The 19,145-nt window shown below is 43.4% G+C and overlaps 1 protein-coding gene and 1 pseudogene across 1 annotated transcript in view; one reads left to right on the forward strand and one right to left on the reverse strand.

Annotated features, from left to right (window-relative positions):
* Nucleotides 1-15,234, reverse strand: part of HHLA1 (HERV-H LTR-associating 1) — a 44,941-nt gene extending 29,707 nt beyond the window's left edge. The window contains 7 exon segments of the mRNA XM_006830842.1: nucleotides 3,719-3,802; nucleotides 3,907-3,990; nucleotides 6,794-6,874; nucleotides 8,362-8,421; nucleotides 13,120-13,179; nucleotides 14,477-14,576; nucleotides 15,178-15,234. Of these exon segments, the coding sequence (XP_006830905.1) occupies nucleotides 3,719-3,802; nucleotides 3,907-3,990; nucleotides 6,794-6,874; nucleotides 8,362-8,421; nucleotides 13,120-13,179; nucleotides 14,477-14,576; nucleotides 15,178-15,234 (526 nt within the window).
* Nucleotides 747-1,277, forward strand: LOC102840613 (annotated as a pseudogene).
* Nucleotides 15,235-19,145: the final 3,911 nt, after the last annotated feature.

Raw genomic sequence — 19,145 nt, forward strand, 5'->3', positions numbered from 1 at the left:
GATGGGCCACTTGGACATTGGCTACATAAAATGGGTGGAGGGGGTGCTACAAAGGCACAAAGTGACTGGCTAACAAGTTTTCAAGAAAGAATTTAGTTTCAGAGGGTGCCGGGGAAGATAGAATCTCCACTGAGTAGTTTTCAACCTGTCTGGATGGGACTGGTGAAAGGAGATGGAGATCGTGTGGTTCAATAGTGAATAATTGTTATTAGAATTGATTGTGATTTTTGTAACTGTAAAGGGAGATGCTTTGTAGCAAAAAAAGGGGAGTGGTTGATCTTGCAGTCCAGGAGTGGTGGACCCTGGGACCATAAAGGGAGAAGAGTGGGACCCTATCTAGAGCAGAAGCAACGCCAGAGATGGAGGCAGAGATGATGACATGGAGAGATGGAGTGGTGGGGACTCTAGACTCATTGAAGGAGAAGGCGCTGTGTTCTGGCAACCTGGGGGGGTGGGGCGGGGGGGCTTGCAGGGTATGCCCTTAGGGTATTCAAAAGATTGCATATTCCTAGGTGTTTTGGTGTACATCCCTCCCTAAAAAAGCAATAGAGGGAATAGAAGCAAATATTGTTGAATGATGATACATGGAAGGATTGTAATCACTGCAATGAAACAAACTATGAAAGCATAAGTGTAAAACTGATGCTGTCCCATGTAATCTATCACTCAAATCACAATAAAAACTTGAAAAAAGAGAAAGAAAAAAGATTATAAGAGGACCTCTGGGGACAGTGAAGGATCCCAAGATGTCTGGGAGAAAACTTGCTCTAAATACCATTGACTGGATAGCTTTTGGGAATATCATACCCCGAAATCAAAAGCCTATTGCTAACTCCCTGAAATCTTGGGATGAGCTCCTTGCCTCCAGGTTGACTGCTCTACCTGAGACACCCACCACCAGGTATTGACTGGGCTTACTATAAGGCCAACGTGGCCAAGGCTGGCTTAATGGATGACTTTGAAAAGAAGTTTAAAGCCCTGAAGATCCCAGTGCCAGAAGATAAGTTGACTGCCCTGGTGGATGCTGAAGAAAAAGAAGATGGGAAGGTTTGGGCTGACTCTGTGTCTCTTTCAAATACTAGGATTAGGGAATATGAGAAACAATTGGAGAAGATGAGTAACATTATTCCATTGGACTAGACCGCAGATTGCTTCAACGAAGTCTTCCCTGAAACCAAATTGGACAAGGCCAAGTATCCTATTGGCATCATCAGCCAATTAAAATTTATAAAATTGGGCCTGAGAGTAGGCTCTTGCCATGGTATGACAAACTCTGAACATTAAAGCTGTGAATCATTTTTTAAAAATGGATTATAAAACTTTATGACAAAAATGGTAGACACTGAGGGTGGTTTCCTAAGCTCCATTCTACCCTCTTCCTTTAATGACAGACACCAAATTTTAGTTGGGCACATGAAGGATGAACATAAAAACGGTAATTTTTTTTAGCTTGGAAGGTGGATGTGGCCATATGACTAATTTCTGGCTGAGGGAACGTTAGAGGAAGCAACGTGGACCAAAAATGGAATGAGCTTGTCTTTTGATTCTTTTCTCCTTCTGAAGACTGGAGAAGAAAGACAAATTCCCATGGAAAGCAGAGCAAAAAGCAAGGGCACTGGGCCTCCAAACCATCCTATTGTTGGGGCCCAGTGAGTCATTTCTGACTCATAACAATCCCATGTGATAGGATTCTGCTTCCCTTACATACTGGGTAATGTGCCTCTGCCCATAGGGTTTCCTTGGCTGTAATCCTTATGGAAGCAGAAAGCCAGGTGTTACTGCCAATGAACCTTTGGGATGAGTTCAAACCATTAACCTTTCATTACACCGTCAAGATCAACTGTTGTACTATCTGGGCTCTTTCACACCAACCCTGAAATGATTTTCCAGATTCGCACACATGGAAGCCACTAACTTCGCCTTCTGTGTTGTGGTGGTAGGTGTCTTCTGGTGATTCCAATTCTTAGCGAGACCACTCATGGGAGAAAGCCTGGTAATCAATCAGTTTTACAGCCAAGAAAACCCTGTGGGCAGAGGCACATTACCCAGTATGTAAGGGAAGCAGAGGCTTACTTGTGCTTACTTACTAATCTGTAGTGAGCAATTTTGCATGTTTTTTCATTAATTTGCTTACTGGATACTCTGTCCCTGTCAGGGATATAAACATGAAAGGAGGCTTTGATTCTGTAGGAAGGGGTTGTGGGGTTAGGAGAGAGAGAGATGCCAGCCAGACTTAAAGCTGAATCTTTGGTATGGTAAAAGCATGCAAAATTGTTTACCAGAAGTTAGTAAGTAAGCACAAGTAAGCCCGTGTTTACCTTGCTTACTACCTACTCTGACACTGCCTATGGGCAGTCCTACTCTGTCACAGGGTGTAGCTATGAGATTCCCTTCTTTAAGTCACTGGTTTTGGGGTATAGAGTCTCTGGGTAGTGCAAAGACTTAAGTGCTTAACTATTAATCAAAAGGTTGAAGGTTCAAATCTATCTACAGGTGCCTCTGAAGACAGGCCTGGAGATCTGTTTCTGAGAGGGCACCGCCTACTCTGCACACTTGGGTCACCAGGAGTCAGAATTGACTCGACGGCAACTAGTTTGGGTTTTCTTTGCACTTTGTTCTAAGAGGGCCTAGTGGTGCTCAGCTACTGACTGCAAGGTTGTCTGTTCAAATCCACAAGCTGCTCCCCAAAAGACAGATGAGGCTGTCTGCTTGGAAACCCAGTCCTGTAGGGTTGCTATGAGTTGGAATCAATTCAATGGCAGTAGGCTTGATTTGGGGGCAGTTATGGTAGTGCCCCCAAATCACTGGAGAAAGATATCATGTTTGGTAAAAAAAAAAAAAAGGAAGACCCCCAAGGAGATGGATTGGCACAATGGTGGCTGTGACAGGCTCAGGCGTAGCAGAGATTGTGAGGTTGGCCCAGGAACTGGGTACTCTTTTGAGTTGGTACTGACTCAATGGCACCTAACAACAACATGGTTGTGTAGCCTGTATTCTAGTTCCATACACAGAGAATGGTTCCTCAGATGCAGATTAGGGTGAGTGGATGGATAGGTAGAGAGGTGTGTAGATTGAGAGGTTAGATACGTGGGTTAGATGATAGGTGGATTAGGTAAATAATCTTGGATGATGTTCATCAAAATGTTCATAGAAGTTACTGCTGAATATTGGGATGGCAGGTGTTTTGGGGTTCTGGGTTATACCTGCTCACATTGCATTATGTTTTGGCATTACTGCATATTTGCTTTTTAAATTAATTTTTTAAACTTAAGCTGTTTTTATTTGCGGGGGGGGGGGAATAAACTATGCAAATAAACTCTCATGAAAGAACTGTATGTCGAAGTGGAGAATATTTCAAAGAAAGTGATCCAGACCAGAAGATCATTCACAAAGACGTCTCACCCAGAGGTTTTGCCCAAGGCCAGTGTTGTCCTAAGTGACCAGCCTCTCAGAGTAATGACTGAGGAGGACCCCAACACTTTCTGTTCAGTTATCACCACAATGTTGCATTGTATCCACATCTTTGTGCTCATATGCTCTTGTCTAGCATTAAAACCAAGACAAGAACTTCCCAGGAGAATGGGTGTATATCTATTTGATGTAATAGGTATCTTTTTGTTTGCCTTTGAGGAGGGAAATAAACTAACAGAACAAATGTTATCTAAAAGAACAAAAACAAACCCAGGAAAGAAGCCAGCCGCTAGCAAAGTCCACTCACCTGAAAAGTCATTGGTCCGGTTGTTCAAACAGTAGCAGTATCTGGTGGGGAATTTGGCAGGGTCCACGGTCTTCAGGTTAGAAACTGTGAAGAGAAATGGTCCCCATACAGCTGTCCTGACCCACTGCCCAGCCCGGCCAGCCTGTCACCAACCACCGTCCCTCCAGACCCAGTCAGGCAGCACTCACTGTTGTAAATGGCCACAGAGAACTTGAGGAAGGCGAAGGAGCTGTAGGAAGTAATGCTGAGCAAGGAGAAGAACGTGCTGCTGTCTGCCAGGAGATATTGAAATGACTAAACTGACAAATTCATACTCACATAACAATGAGTAAACACCCGTGTTGTTGTTGTTGTTGTTCGGTGTCATCAAGTCAGTACTGACTCAAAGCAACCTTATGCACAACAGAATGAAACACTGCCCAGTCCTGGGCCAACCTCACAATCATTACTATGCTTGAGCCCACTGATGCTGCCACTGTGCCAATCCATTCTGACAGCATTCTGATGGTCTTCATCTTGTTTCAATATTCAATAATCTGGTGGTGGCAGTGTTCTACTGCTGTTCATAAATTTTTCAGTGACTAAATATCAGAAGTAGTTCGTCTCTTCTTCATCCTAGTCTGTCTTCATCTGGATGCTCATCTGAAACCTGTCCACTGTGGTTGACCCTGATGTTATTTAAAATACCCATGGCATAGCTTCCAGAATCACAGCAACTCACAAGCCACCAGGGTACAATAAACTGACAGATGAGTGGTGGTACACAGTATCAAAGTATCAACATTGCTGTTGTGGTTGTGAAGTGCCATCGAGTCAGGTCTGACTCACAGCGACCCTGTATAGGGTTTCCGAGGAATAGCTGGTGGGTTTGAATCACTGACCTTGCAATTAACTGTCCAGTGTTTATCCTACAGGGTCACATAATACAATAGACAAAAATATCAAATGAACAAAACTGAAGGTTAAAATAATAGAAGGAATTAGTGATAAATAAAAACAACAAACACAGATGTTCTACTTGACTGGATTTCCTGTTCTATCCTTAAGTCCTGATGTGTTTAGGAAGGTTTTCAGGTGTACTCGTTTTCTGAGGCTGCTGTAAACAAATCATTACAAGCTGTTGTTGTCTTGTGTCATCTGTGGATTCTGACTTGTAGGGACCGCGTGTGACAGAGCGGAACTGCCCCATGGGCCTTCCTAGGCTGTCCTCTTCGTCGCATCAGGTCACCTGACCATTTTCCTGGGGAGCCCATGGGGAGATTCAAACCACCAGCTTTTAGTTAGCAGCCAAGTGTTTCATGGTGCACACCATGGCTCCTAAACACACACTGTTGTTGTTGTTAAATGCTGTCAAGTCGATTCTGACTCATAGTGACCCTCCATAGGGTTTCCAAGGAGTAACTGGAGGGTTTGAACTGTCGACCTTGTGGTTCACTGTCCAGTGCTGATCCTGCAGCGCCACACTTGGTGTTAAAGGAACAGAAACATGTTCTGTTGCCGTCTAGAGGCGAGAAGTCTAGCTCTAGCCCCCACGAGAGGTTCTAGGGGGAAACCAGTTGCCGGTATTCCTTGGGTTGGGGCTGCATCTCCACTCTTTCTCCACATCTCCTTCTCTGTGTGAGCCCCTCCCTACCTCTCTCCAACAAGCATACTTGTGTTGGTATTTGGGGCCCACCAGGAGTCCTAGAGTGGCTCTGTAGAATAAGCACTGGACTTCTAACTACAAGGTTGGCTGTTCAAACCCACCAGTCACTCCTCGGAAGCCCTATACAGGTCACCCTGAGTCAGAATCGATGGTACTTAACAGGATAAGCCTCATCTCAGAATCCTTACCTTGATCACTTCTGTTAATACATAGCATGGTGTTTACCTCTTTGTCCATATAGGGTGGTGGTCATGGGTGCCAGGAGTTAGGAAGGGAATGTTGTTGTTGTTAAGTGTTGTTGAGTCAGTTCTGACTCATGTTGTTGTTGATGTTAAGTGCCGTCGAGTTGGTTCCGACCCATAGAGACCCTGTACAGGGTTTCCAAGGCTGTAAATCTTTACGGGAGCAGAAAGCCTCGTCTTTCTCCCACAGACCATAGTGAGCCTTTATAGGGTTGGAACGGCTGGTGAGTTTGAGCTGCCAACTTTGTGGTTAGCAGTCTAGTGCTGATCCTACAGCATCCCACCAGGACTCCAACCAACAAACAAAAACAACAACAGTAGCCATTAAATGTCTTCCTACTAAAAGCAACCCCATGTGTGTCAGAGTGAGACTGTTTCATAGAGTTTTCAGTGGCTGATTACTCAGATGTAGATGGCTAGACTTTTTTTTTTTCCCCTTTTAAGCTCCTCTGGGTGGACTCAAACCCCCAATCTTTGAGTTAGCAGCTGAGTGTGTTAACTGTTTGTTGTTGTTGTTAAGTGCCTTTACGTCAGTTCTGACACATAGTGACCCTGCATAGGGTTTCCGAGGAATGGCTGGTGTGCTTGAACCGCTAACTCTGCAGTTCAAACCGACCTTGCCGTCCAGTGCATTAACTCACAGCGCCACACCAGGACTCCGTGTTAACTGTTTACACCCCGGAAACTCCACAGTTATGATTTTCAATACTGTATTTGGAATCTGTGCCCGATTACCATAGAATTAGGTAAGCACAGGCCTATTTGCGTTGACTCACGAATCTGTCCTGAACCACCTCATATGTCACCACATCAACGGTGCTGCTTCTGGGTCTGGCTGGCATCTGTCTCTCTCCCAAGCCCACAGCTCCTTCCTACAGAATCAAAGCCTCCTTTCAAATGTAGAGCCCCTGACAGGGATGGAGAATATCCAGGAAGCAAGGAAGCACAGGCTTACTTGTGCTTATTTACTAATCCATAGTGAGCTGATGAGTAAGTAAAGAGTCAGTGTTTGGAATGTATTTTCAATCTCTTCATGAATTTATAAAGCAACATGGTCTCTGCTCTGTGGACAGAGAAACTGAGGCACAGAGAGGGGAAATGTCCTTCCCAGGTTCACAGGGAAGTTCGGAAGTGAAGTTGGCACAGAGAAAAATGGACCCAGATTGTGTTGGCTACGGAAGCCGTCACCTTGTAAAGCTCTGTTCAGCATCCCGTTCACTAGTTCTGTCAGGTTAAGGGCGGACAGGTCCACGGAGCTGGCAGGTAGCTCTGAAAGAAGATCAAAGACAAAGTCACTGGCAGGCTTGTCCTGGCAGCAGGTGAAGTTCCTCACTTCCCAAACACACTTTCCCAGAGGACAGACATCTACTGAACCCACAGCCGGGGCTGTCCTCATGGAAGTCACAGCCAGTGGTACTCAGTGACAAGCGACAGTCACAGGAGAGGGAAACACAGTTTAGTGAACATTCTATCTTTGTAGAGAGCAAGGACTGATGGGAAACTCAAGGTAATTTTGGGCCTTCTTAAAAGCTATATATTTGAATCCTGGTGTGGCTCTGTAGGATAAGCACTGGGTTGCTAACCAAAAGATCAGCAGTTCAAACTCACCAGTCACTCCTCAGGAGAAAGATGAGACTTTCTGCTTCTGAAAAGATTTGCAGCCTCGGAAACCCTATACCACGTTACTATGAACTGAAAGAACTGTGCCCCCCTTCCCCACAACGAGATGGTTTGGCTCAGTGACGGCAGCAATGGGCTCAAATGTAGCAACAATTGTGAGGTCAGCCCAGGACCGGACAGTGTTTCATTCTGTTGTGCATCGGGTCACTATGAGTTGTTACCGACTCGATGGCATCTAACAACATGAGTTGAAACCAACTTGACAGCACTTAGCAATACCAACATGTATTCTAGAAGTGATTACACACTGTAATAAAGCCAGTTGTGGTCAAATCGATTTCAACTCATGGTCACCCCGTGTGTGTCAGAGTAGAATTGTGCTTCATAGTTTTCGATGCTTGATTTTTTGGAACTAGACTGCCAGTCCTTTCTTCCAAGGTGCATTGGGGTGGACTTCAACTTTGCAGTTTGCAGCTGAACCTGTTCATCACTTGCACCATGCAAGGACTCCTACAGTCTACAGGATTTTAAAAAAATCAAGAGAATCACTGACTCTGAGTCAATCCCAACTCACAGCAACCCTTTCTAAGACTTCTGAGACAAAATCTTTACAGGAACAGAAAGCCTCATCTTTCTCCTGAGGAGTGGCTGCTGGGCTTGAACCGCAGACTTTGAGGTTAGCAGTCTAATGTCTAATGTCAAACCCACAGTGCCACCAGGCTCCTTATGCTCGATAACAAAGAGGTAGAAGCCTCAGTTGGACATCAGCATCACCTGGAAAGTTTTTATTTTTTAATCCCACTATTTCAATGTTCTATCCTCCAGGATCAGGTTTAATTGCTTCTGGACTATGGAACTGTGGAGCTCCTGGGGTGTAAACAGTTAGCACAGAGTCCTGGAGTACTGCTTTGGGTTAATGCCCTGGATTGCAAGGTTGGTTTGAACTGTACATTCCCCAGCTTTGTGTCATGAGCAGATAATCCCAGAAGAAAACATGGTTGATGAGCCTCTTAAGTGCTTTATGAACATGAAGGTTGTTTTTTTTCTAAGTTTTTCAACGTTGACTTAATATTCAAATTTTCAGACAATTCTGGGGTCGCTGACTAGGGGAGCTCTGCAGACAGGGGAAGACTTACCTGTCGTAGCCAGAAAAGCCAACCTTCTCTCCTTCTTCGCTGTTCCTTGAAGGCCAGACACTGGGAAGAGAAAGGGTTTTCTGAGGAGAACATTAGCTTACAATGATGGTCCCACTGAGCTGGGGAATCTTCGCAAGCATGGCCTCTCTCAGGACCCTGAAGAACAGTGCAGATCCCAGGACCCCCTCCCCCAGATAGTCTGACCCATCCTGGATGGGCCTGGCCTAGAAATCTGCGTTTTAATAAGTACCCAAGGTGATTCCCTTAGCAAGGACCCTAATCTACCCCATTCCTGTAGCCAAAAGACAAAAACAACAACAACATTATCTTCAAGTCAGTTCTGACTCCTGGCAACCCACATGTGGCAGAGAAGAGCTGTGCTCCCTCCGTAGGTTTGGGACTGTCGTCTTTACTAGAGATTGCCAGGGCTTCCTGCAATGGTGCTGTGGGGTGCAGTCACACCTCCAATGTTCCTGGGAGGTGCACACACTGGGGGTACCCGGGGACCTGGCCACACTCCTTTATTGGGTTGAGAAGTCCAGGCTCAGAGAGAAGTAATTCTGAAATTTACACAGCTGAGAAGCTCTAAGAATGGAGTCAGAACCCAGTTTACATATTCACAGATCAGTGGCCCTTTCAAGATATCCGGCTGCCTGGCTGCTTGGCAAATTTCACAGTATCGTGGAAGACAACATGAAAGGAAGGGGAAATATTTATCATGGTAATGGTAGTACGAAAGATTCAAATCATTCATTCTATATTCATTCACCACCTATTCACCCAGGGACCCCAGTACCCAGATGTTCAGGACAAAGGGAGGTAAGCCAAAGAGAACTGGGTCTCTCTTCAAGGAATTTACTGTGTGTGTGTTTGTATGTATGTGGGGTGGGGCTCAGGTGTAATTACCTGAGATGTCTGTCAGTACAGAGAACATCAGGATGCTAAATGCCCCTGTATCAGAGGACCTAACTTGAGCATGGAGCTCTGGTGTGGCACTGCAAGTTAATGAGCTGGACTGCAAGGTCGGTTTGAACCACAAGGTCAGCGGTTCAAGCTCACCAGCCATCCTTTGGAAAACCTATACAGGGTCACTATGTGTTGGAACTGACTCAATGGCACTTAACAACAACTTGAGCATGTCTACAGTTGTTGTTGTTCTCAAAATGAGAACATTTTGAACCCTATCACGTCATCAGATAAAAGTTCTGGAAGATATACCCTTAGTATCTAATCCACTTTGAGGAGGCAGAGTTCCCTCCGTCGTATTCTGCCTGTTTTCCAAATTGAGGGACTCATCTCTCAGCTGGCACATCTGACAAGGTTCTCATCCCCATAGTTTTCACTGGCTTTATTGTTGTTGTTGCATTAAGTAGAAGGTCGAGACCTTTTTTCTAGCCTGTCAGTCTGGAAACTCCATTGAAACCTGTCCCCCATGGTGGCTCTGCTGGCATTTAACATACTGATGACATAGCTTATTTGGACACATTGTCAGGAGGGACCGGTCTCTGGAAAAGGAAATACTTCAATACTTTATGCATGATAAAACAGAAATTCACAGTGCTACTGCTGTGGTAAGGAGCTCTAACCTAGTGGTTACGAATCGGTCTGCAAGCCACAAGGTCAGCAGTTTGAAACTACCAGCTGTTCCGCAGGAGAAAGATGAGGCTTTCTATTCCTGTAAAGATTTACAGCCTCGGAAACCCTATGCAGGGTCGCTATGAGTCAGAACCAACTCCATGGCACATAACAACAACAACTGCTGTGGTACTGTAGGATAAGCACTCGACCATAAGGTTGGATTGAACTGCAAGGTTGGTGGTTCAAACTCACCAGCCGCTCCTTGGAAACCCTATACAGGGTCGCTTTGTTTAGGAACCAACTTGGTGGCACTTAACAAGTGAAAATTAGGAAGACCCTCAATGAGATGGACTGACACAGTGTCTGCTCAAACTTACCTGCCATTGTGGGGATGACATAGGACCGGATAGCACTTTGTTCTGTTATACGTGAGTCAGAACAGGTTCTTCAGCACCTAACAACAACAACCTGACATTTAAGTCAAGACTTGTGGGATCATTATTTTTGACTGTTGTTGTTAAATGCCATCAAGGTGGTTTCAGTTCATAGCAACTCTGCATAGGGTTTCCAAGGAACAACTGGTGGGTTTGAACTGCTGATCTTGCAGTTAACAGTCCAGTGCTTATCTTACAGTACCAAAGTATAGAAATTACTGTCTAGAAAGGAAGACTTAGAAAAGTACACAAGAGCTGCAGACAACAAAGATAAATACTGCTATGCATACAGCCCTGCATTATCAAGAATAAAACCCCCAAACCCCAGGATTAGAGACCATGTAACCACATGACATTCATTACTTAGTTGTAGTCAATTGTATCACTATTGTTTCTGTTGTTAAGGGCCATAGATTGGGTTCTGACTCATAGCAACCCTGTATAGTGTTTGGGAGGAGCAGCTGGTGAGTACGAACCGCCAACCTTTCTATTCAAACCAACTTTGCAGTCCAGGGCATTAACCCGCAGTGCCACACGAGGACTCCATCTCATTGCGGTGGTGCTCTATTTTTCATGCCATATTCAAATAAAGGATGTGTGTTCTGTCCATTTTATGGATGGAAAAACGAAGGCACTGAGAGACTGAACAACACGCCTCGTGTGACAGGGTAAGCCAGGAAATCGGGCTGGCCGGGTTACCTGGTGCAGCAAAGGAAGCGTCCTGTTTTTCATTTTTCATATCTTTATTTCCAGACACTGAAATGAGAGAAATAGTGTCTTGGCACAGTTTCAGATAACTTACTATCGCCTTAAAAACCTTGTCCAGCACCCCTTTTGAAGACTGAAGAAAGTGAACCCAGAGAAGCATTTTCCAAATAAATTGCTGGACAGGTCGTATAAAACCATTATTCTATTTTGTCACTGGAAGATGACAATAGAAGTGTCTATAAAGTAGATAATACCTGACATTTTTTCATACTCGTTCATGTTTTGCAATCCAACATCATTCACCCTGTCTGCTTCTTGGTGGAGCAGGTATTGTCCCTCCCATTAGAAAAGGAGAAAATGAGAGATTCAAGTGGGAGGAAATGGAGATTGTGGGAAACCTCACAGGATCACAAAGTCAGTTTGAACTGTAAGGTTCATGGTTAATGTTCAACTGTTTCAAGAGCTAGCATATGATCAAAAGCCAATGATACTGAAGGAGGAAGTACAAGGTGCACTGAAGGAATTGGCAAAGAACAAGGCACCAGAAATTGATGGAATCAAAATCAAAATCTTTCAAGAAAGTGAGGCGGCACAGGAGGCACTCACTCATCTCTGCCAAGAAATTTGGAAGACAACTATCTGGCTGACTGATTGGAAGAGACCCATATTTGTGCCCATTCCAAAGAGAGGGGACCAAACGGAATGCGGAAATCATCTGGGTTGCTATGAGTTGGGACTGACTTGCCAGCACTCAACAATGTATGCACAGGGAACATGGTGGTGCCATAGGCTAAGCACTGGACTATGAACCATAAGGCCAGCAGTTCCAGCCCACCAGCCACTCCACAGGAGAACAATGAGGCTTTCTGCTCCCACAAAAAGATTTAGAGACTCGGAAACCTTCTAGGGTGGCTGTGAGTCGAAACTGACTTCTCAGCATATAACAACAACACATACACAGAAAATTGATACAACTGAGGATCTCTGGAAAGGGAAATGGTTGGCTGGTGGGGGAGTATTTGTTCCTTTTGCATTTTGATTCTTGTGAATCTGTTGACTATTTAAAAATAAATAAACTTAAAAGAATAAAGACTATAAGACTCTCCTCAGGAATCCAGTCAAATTCTACTTAAGTGTACACAGATAAAAAGTTATTACTGGTTATCAGGGGTGCTAGGAGAGATAGGGTAAGGGAGATTCACTGCTCAGGATACTGAGCGTCTATTAAAGGTGATGGGGAAACTTGGACATGGATAATAACGACTAATAGCACAGAATTGTCCATGTGAAGAATGTTGAAATGGTCAATGTTTCATTACATGCATATTTACCACAACTTAAAAAAAAAGTTCAACCCTAAACCAAAGTCTAGAAATTACAGTCTAAAGAGGAAGACTTTGAGAGGTGCACAAGAGCTACAGACCACAAGGATAAATACCACTACGTACATAGCCCTGCATTATCAGGAATAAAATCACTGATCTGCAAGTACATACATAGGCAGATAAGTAAGATGAACAAAAAAAAAAAGAAAGAAAGGAAAGATACTACAATCTACCATATACTTTAAAATAAAAAGACAAAACCCCATTAAAACAAATTTTAATGAAATATCTTGCTAGTTTAGCAAAAAATTAAGAACAGAAACCTAGCCCTGACTCCTCTGTACCCTCTGTTTTATCACATTTGTCATCTTTCAACCCAGTCAATTTCATGCCATCCAAAAAGAAAAGGCAACAGAAGGTGAAATGATTACAAAGGGAACGACAGAAAATAACAATACCGCCTGGGTATGAAATCTACCACTGAAGCGGAGCCATCAACTTTGTGGACTTAATAAAGTCCAGAGAATCCAAGTGTACCCTGAACCACAAAGCTCTGAGAAATTCAGAGGAAGTAGGAAGCACTGTGACTGCTGGGACTTTAGACATTTTCAGAACATGGTTCCACTCTCCACAGGACAGAGAGAGGAGGTAAGACAAAGGAGCCAATTTGGCCAAGAACAGAGTGAACCGAGGAGGATCACCTGCCCGTTTACCTGGCATAGGTAAGAAGAGCATTCCTTTTTCTTTCTTGGCTTCTCCTTTAATGGCAGACAGGAATGTTTAAAAGAAAAAAAAAAATGTTTTATCAGACTGAAGACATCAGAGATCATTCCGGCCAACATTGCCATTTTATGCATGAGAACGTTATGATCTGGGACAGGATAGGACTTGTTTACAAGCCCATATCTGGTTTGTTCATTCAAGCACTTAGCCATCACATAGAGAGTCACCATCTAGGATAGCATTAATGGCTCAAAATGTTTCAAGCACCTAGTATGCTGACTATGTTGAATAAAGATAGAATTTATGGTCTAGTTGGGGAAGCAGACATTAAGGAAATGAAGAAGTAAGTCCAGGCAGACCTTCTTTTTTACTGCTATGTTTTATTGAACTCTTCAGCTAGTGTGCTTTTTCACATATTGAAGGTCTGTGGCAACCCTGCGTCATGCAAATCTATCGGTGACATTTTCCCAGCAATGTGTGTTTACGTCATGCCTCCGGGTCCCATATTGCTCATTCTCATAATATTTCCAACAATACTACTGCATACTTCACAGACTACAATAGAACTTGGTCTATGTTGGGAAACCAAGAAATTCATGTGACTCACTTTATTGAGGTAGACTGGAATCAAACCTGCGATACCGCTGAGATCTGCCTGTCTATAAACACTGCAAATGTTGAAAATTTTGAAAGGAACTTTGAGAATGTGAAATAGGGCATTTGAACTAGTCTCAGGGGTCTGGATGCTTCCTCTGGGAAGTGATATTGAGCTGAGACCTGAAGAAGGAATGGAATGTAACTTATTGAGGATTTCATACACAGGAAATTGCATGTGCTCAGCATGGTGACTGTAGGGCTGGGAGATTGTAGGAACTGGTGATGGACAGGCAGACAAAGTCATGTTGACCATGTGAAGGATGTTGGATACTATTCAAAGATAAGTAGAAAGCTACTGAAGCATTTTTAAGGCTAAGAAGAAGGGGTGAGTTTCAAAGGTGAGATTTATGGGAAGACCACACCAGATGATAAGCAGAGAATGGATTGTGAGGAGACAAGAGAAGAAGCAGGGAGCTGATTTGGAAAGGTCCTTAATGGTCCAGGAAAGAGGAGATGATGGTTTGAAGTGAAGGTGGAGGGCATTCTGTTGCTTGAATGGGTCACAAATCCCAAAGGTCAAGGGACAAACCAGAAATGGAGGAGAAGAAATCTCTGCTATTTCGTTTTAATCAAACTCTTTTTCTGGATTCTTGGCTGAAATGTTGACTGTTGAGGTTCTGTAAAGCTCAATGAAAACCCAGACTTCGCATATATCACAGACACTTCTTAAACTCCAGTTCTTAAGCTTACCTGAATTCCAAAGGGACAGGAGACATGTGAGCCCCACACACAGCCTTGCCGGAGGACTGTGTAGTAGGAGGCTTAACATGTTTGTGATACTTTGGGCCACCTGGAAAAAAGCAACAAGGGCTTTGAGGTAACTGACAAGAGAGTTAACCATATCAAGGCAGGAGAGTTTTTGAGAACGGGTGTGTGTGGGTCATTAGAATTACAGTCTGAGAAAAAGCTTGTACTACTAAGGAACTCTGGTAGCATAGTGGTTACGAGTCAGGCTGTTAACCTCAAGGTCAAGAATTACTCATGGCCATTCATGGGCTAATGTTGAAAAGAAACAGGATTCATTATTTTAAAACATCTTGGCAAGCAAAGGAGTTAAATATCCACTCACAGTCCTGGAAGAAGAACTGAGAAGGGCTATGTTACCAAGGAGCCAAGAATCTGCCCAAAAGTCCCATGAAATTAATTCACACTGTGTCTGTACTTTGTAGATAACAACATTGAAGTTGGAATGTGACTACACGAAAAGTAAAAGCAAAGCTGCTGGCGTCCTAATTAACCATCATATAACTTTTAATTAACAAGAATCCCAGATGAACCAAGGTTGGTTCAACCTGATAAGCAAACCTGCCTTTCTCACTGTACTTTGCAACTGAAAGATGTCCAGTAGATATAGAACAATCCCGGAGCTCAGGGGAGAGGTGAAAACTCACACAGAAGTACACGTCATTTGTGGTGACTTCAATGAGTGCTAGATGTTCTGAAGACATTGTGGTCCATTCACTCGGCAAATTTCCACAAATAAGTTTCCTTTTTCTATTGAGAGCCCAGAACCTTGGAGATACTAGACAATTTGCTCCAGGTTCTTAGCTGGCAAGTGATATCTCTAGAATTTCAATGCAGGCAACAGCTCCAAAGCCTGTGTTCCTTACAACCATATCCCATGACATAGGGGTTCTGCCTTGAAAATAATTAGCGAAGAAAAAGACGTGAAGTGAATAATTTAGTATTTGCTGGTCATCTGATGCCACAACTATTAAGTTCAGGGCTTTTAAAAGAAATGTTCACACAACGGAACCCAAGGAAATCAAAAGGATAATAACAGAATACTATGAAGAGTTGTACTCCAACAAATTTGAAAACATAGACGAGATGGATACATTTTTAGAAAAACACGACCTACCTAAACTTACACACAGTGAAGCAGAAAACCTGAACAGACCCTAATAAAAGAAGAAATTGATCAGACCATTAAAAAACTCCAACCCAAAAAAAGTCCAGGCCCAGACGGCTTCACTGGTGAGTTCTACCAAACATTTAGGGAAGAGCTGTCACCAATTCTACTTAAATTATTCCAGAAGATAGAGGAGTATGAAAAACTTCCTAACACATTTTATGAAGCAAGCATAATCTTCATACCAAAACCAGGGAAGGATATCACTAAGAAAGAAAATCATAGACCAATATCCCTCATGAACGTAGATGCAAAAACTCTCAACAAAATCCTAGCCAACAGAATCCAGCAACACATAAAATAAATGTTCAAACCCACCCAGTGACTCCTCACAAGAAAGATTTGGCTATCTGCTTCCTTAAAAATGACAGTCAAGAAAACCCCATGTAGCAGTTCTACTCTGTCGTATGGGGTCTCTATGAGAGAGAGAACAACAAAAATCAAATCAACAGCACCTAACATCCATCGATCCTTGTCTAGTATTGGTAGAGAAAGATGGCATGGTTGGTAAAGTGAAGGTTCAGGAATTCCTCATTGATATAGATGGATGGACATGATTGGCACACCAGTGAACTCAAACATACGAACAATCATGAAAGGTTCATTCTGTTACACATAATGTCACCATAGTCACAATGATACAATGGCAACTGACAACAACAACTACTTGGTCCTTGAAGCATGCACACACACACACACACACACACACACACACTCACTGCCCTTGAGTCAATTCCAACTCAAGAACAACTCATTGGTCCTTGAATCACACACATGCACACACTGCCCTGGAGTCAATTCTGACTCACAGTGATCCTATATAGCAGAATCAAGCTGCCCTATAGTGCTTTCTGGTGTGGTGTTGCAGAATAATGCACTTAACCAGAAGGTTGGTTTGAACTGTAGGGTCAGTGGTTCAAACTCACCACCTGCTCCTTGGAAACCCTATACAGGGTAGCCATGAGTTAGAACTGACTCGATGGCACTTAACAACAGCAATACTGTTTCCAAAGTCTGTATGGAAGCAGACTGCCACAGCTTCTTCCTGAGAAGTGGATGGTGTGTGCGTTTGAGTAAAGAAGGCCAGTGCTTTCATTACTTCCCCACCAGCACTGTTTTTTCCCCATGCAAACTTTTCCATTCATTGTTATTACCCTTATACTACCATTTGAGAAAATGGAGGCTCAGAAATGGAAGCAGAATCTAGAGAGCCGGGACTGGCAGTCTTGTCTCTCTGCTTCCGAAGCCCTGGACTAGGAAAATCATTTTTGAGTGGAATCTAATCTTCAGCCCTCCTTCCAGTTCTTTGGATTAAAAGATCACGTTTCTTCTACCACCTATGTGAGAACAAGCCCTCCTGTTTGCTGACCACTGCATTTAGATCACAATCAATAGCTTAAGGGGAAAAAATGGTGAGAAGACTTTGATCAAGGGGTGCAATGTACTTGGAAAATAACAGAAGTAAATGATCGAAGTGCTCTTCTCTCATTCAACTTCCAGGAGCCCAGGGCTTGGCAGTTACAGCAGATGTACGTTTTGCTTGGCTTAATACTTTAAGAAGGAAGTGGGGGATCCAAAGGAGGTTTAAAATATCTATAGTATAGGACTTACCGGTCTCCTGAGCAGGATAAATGACTTCAAAGAACTTAGACAGCCAGATAGATTAACAGCGAAGTCAGAGTCCTGGGCTTATATGAGTTCTTAGTGAAAGACACAGGGAGGTGCGGGGGGAGTAGGGTGAGCCTTGATGACTTTGCTTTAAATTCTCAGGGGGAAAAAAAGGGATAATAGTCCTATCTAAAAACTCAGGGTGATGAAACAGGATCAACTCCATCTGAGAAAATGCCTGTGTTATGGGCTGAATAGGGAGGGTCCCTGAGCAGAATGACAGACAATGCAGCAATTCAGCGTAGGGTGGAGACCTCTTCTGAGAGTAACTATGGGCATTGAAAAAGCTAAACTGGAGTCACTAGGTGATGATGCTCATCTTCCTTCTGTGAAGGTCTGTGAGCCAAACATCACCTGGTCTGCAGCCTGGTCCTTTGTCAGCCTGACCCTCCTCAGCAAGTTCAAGGCCAATGTTGCGGCCACTGTGCCAGTCTCTCTCCCTGAGGGTCTCCCTAACCATTGCAGCCCCTTCCCTTCATAATTTCATTCTTCTGGAGAAACAGCTAAGAACTGCTGGTCAATTTCAGCAGGTGCCAAGAGCAGAAAAGACAAATCCCACCCAACACCTGTTTTTATACATCCTGTGAGCAAAAGATGGTTTTACATTATTAAAAGTTTGAAAAAGAAACTTTGTATTTTATGACATCTAAAAATTATGTTGTTGTTAGGTGCCATTGTGTATGTTGTGACTTTGTGTCTGTTGTGTACAACAGAAGGAAACACACAGACACTGTGTCAATCCATCTCATTGATGGCTTTCCCCTTTTATGCTGATCCTTCACTTTGTCAAGCCTGTTGTCCTTCTCCAGGGACTGACCCCTCCTGATGACATGTCCAAAGTATGAGAGACAAAATCTTGTCATCCTCCCTTCCAAGGAGCAGTCTAGCTTTACTTCTTCCAAAACAGAATTGTTTGTTCTTCTGACAATCCACAGTACTTTCAATACTCCTGGTGTGATGCTGTAGGGTCAACACTGGACTGCAAACCACAAGGTCTGCAGTTCAAACCCACCAGCTACTCCTTGGAAACCCTACATAGGGTTGATATGAGTTAGAACTGACTAGATGGCACTTGACAACAACATCATTCACAGGCATCGATATTCCCATCTTCGTTATTCACCCCATCTTCGTTATTCACTGTTAAGCTTTCACATGCATATAAGGCATGAAAGATAGCATGACATGGGTTAGGAACCCCTTAGTCCTTAAAGTGGCATCATTGCTTTTTAACAGTTTAAAGAGGTCTTTTACAAGAGATTTGCCCAAAGCAATACGTCCTTTGATGTACTAACTGCTGTTTCCCTACACATGGATTGTGGATCAAAGTAAAGTGAAATCCTTGACATCTTCAATCTTTCTCCATTTATCATGATGTTGGTTATGCATCCAGTTGTGATGATTTTTATTATCTTTATGCTGAGGTGTAATCCTGATTGAAAGCTGTCGCCTTTGATCTCCATCAATCAATAGGTGTTTTAAATTCTCTTCATTTCCAGCAAGCAAGGTTGTGTCCTCTGCATACCTCAGGTAATTAATGAGCTTTCCTACAGTCCTGACGCTGCATCCTTCTTCATATACAACATTTGATCTGATGATTCGCTCAGTATACAGAATTAATTCATATAGTGAAAGGATACGGTACCCTAATGCACACCTTTCCTGATTTTAAACCACACACAATAGTCTATGTACAGCTTCCATAATATGTGTTCTAGAATTCACGTCCTTCAAAATCTTATCCACTGCCCAAAGCCATTTACACATACAATGCAATCC

The sequence above is a fragment of the Chrysochloris asiatica genome, unplaced genomic scaffold, assembly GCF_000296735.1.
Source record: "Chrysochloris asiatica unplaced genomic scaffold, ChrAsi1.0 scaffold00001, whole genome shotgun sequence".
NCBI classification, from domain to species: domain Eukaryota; kingdom Metazoa; phylum Chordata; class Mammalia; order Afrosoricida; family Chrysochloridae; genus Chrysochloris; species Chrysochloris asiatica.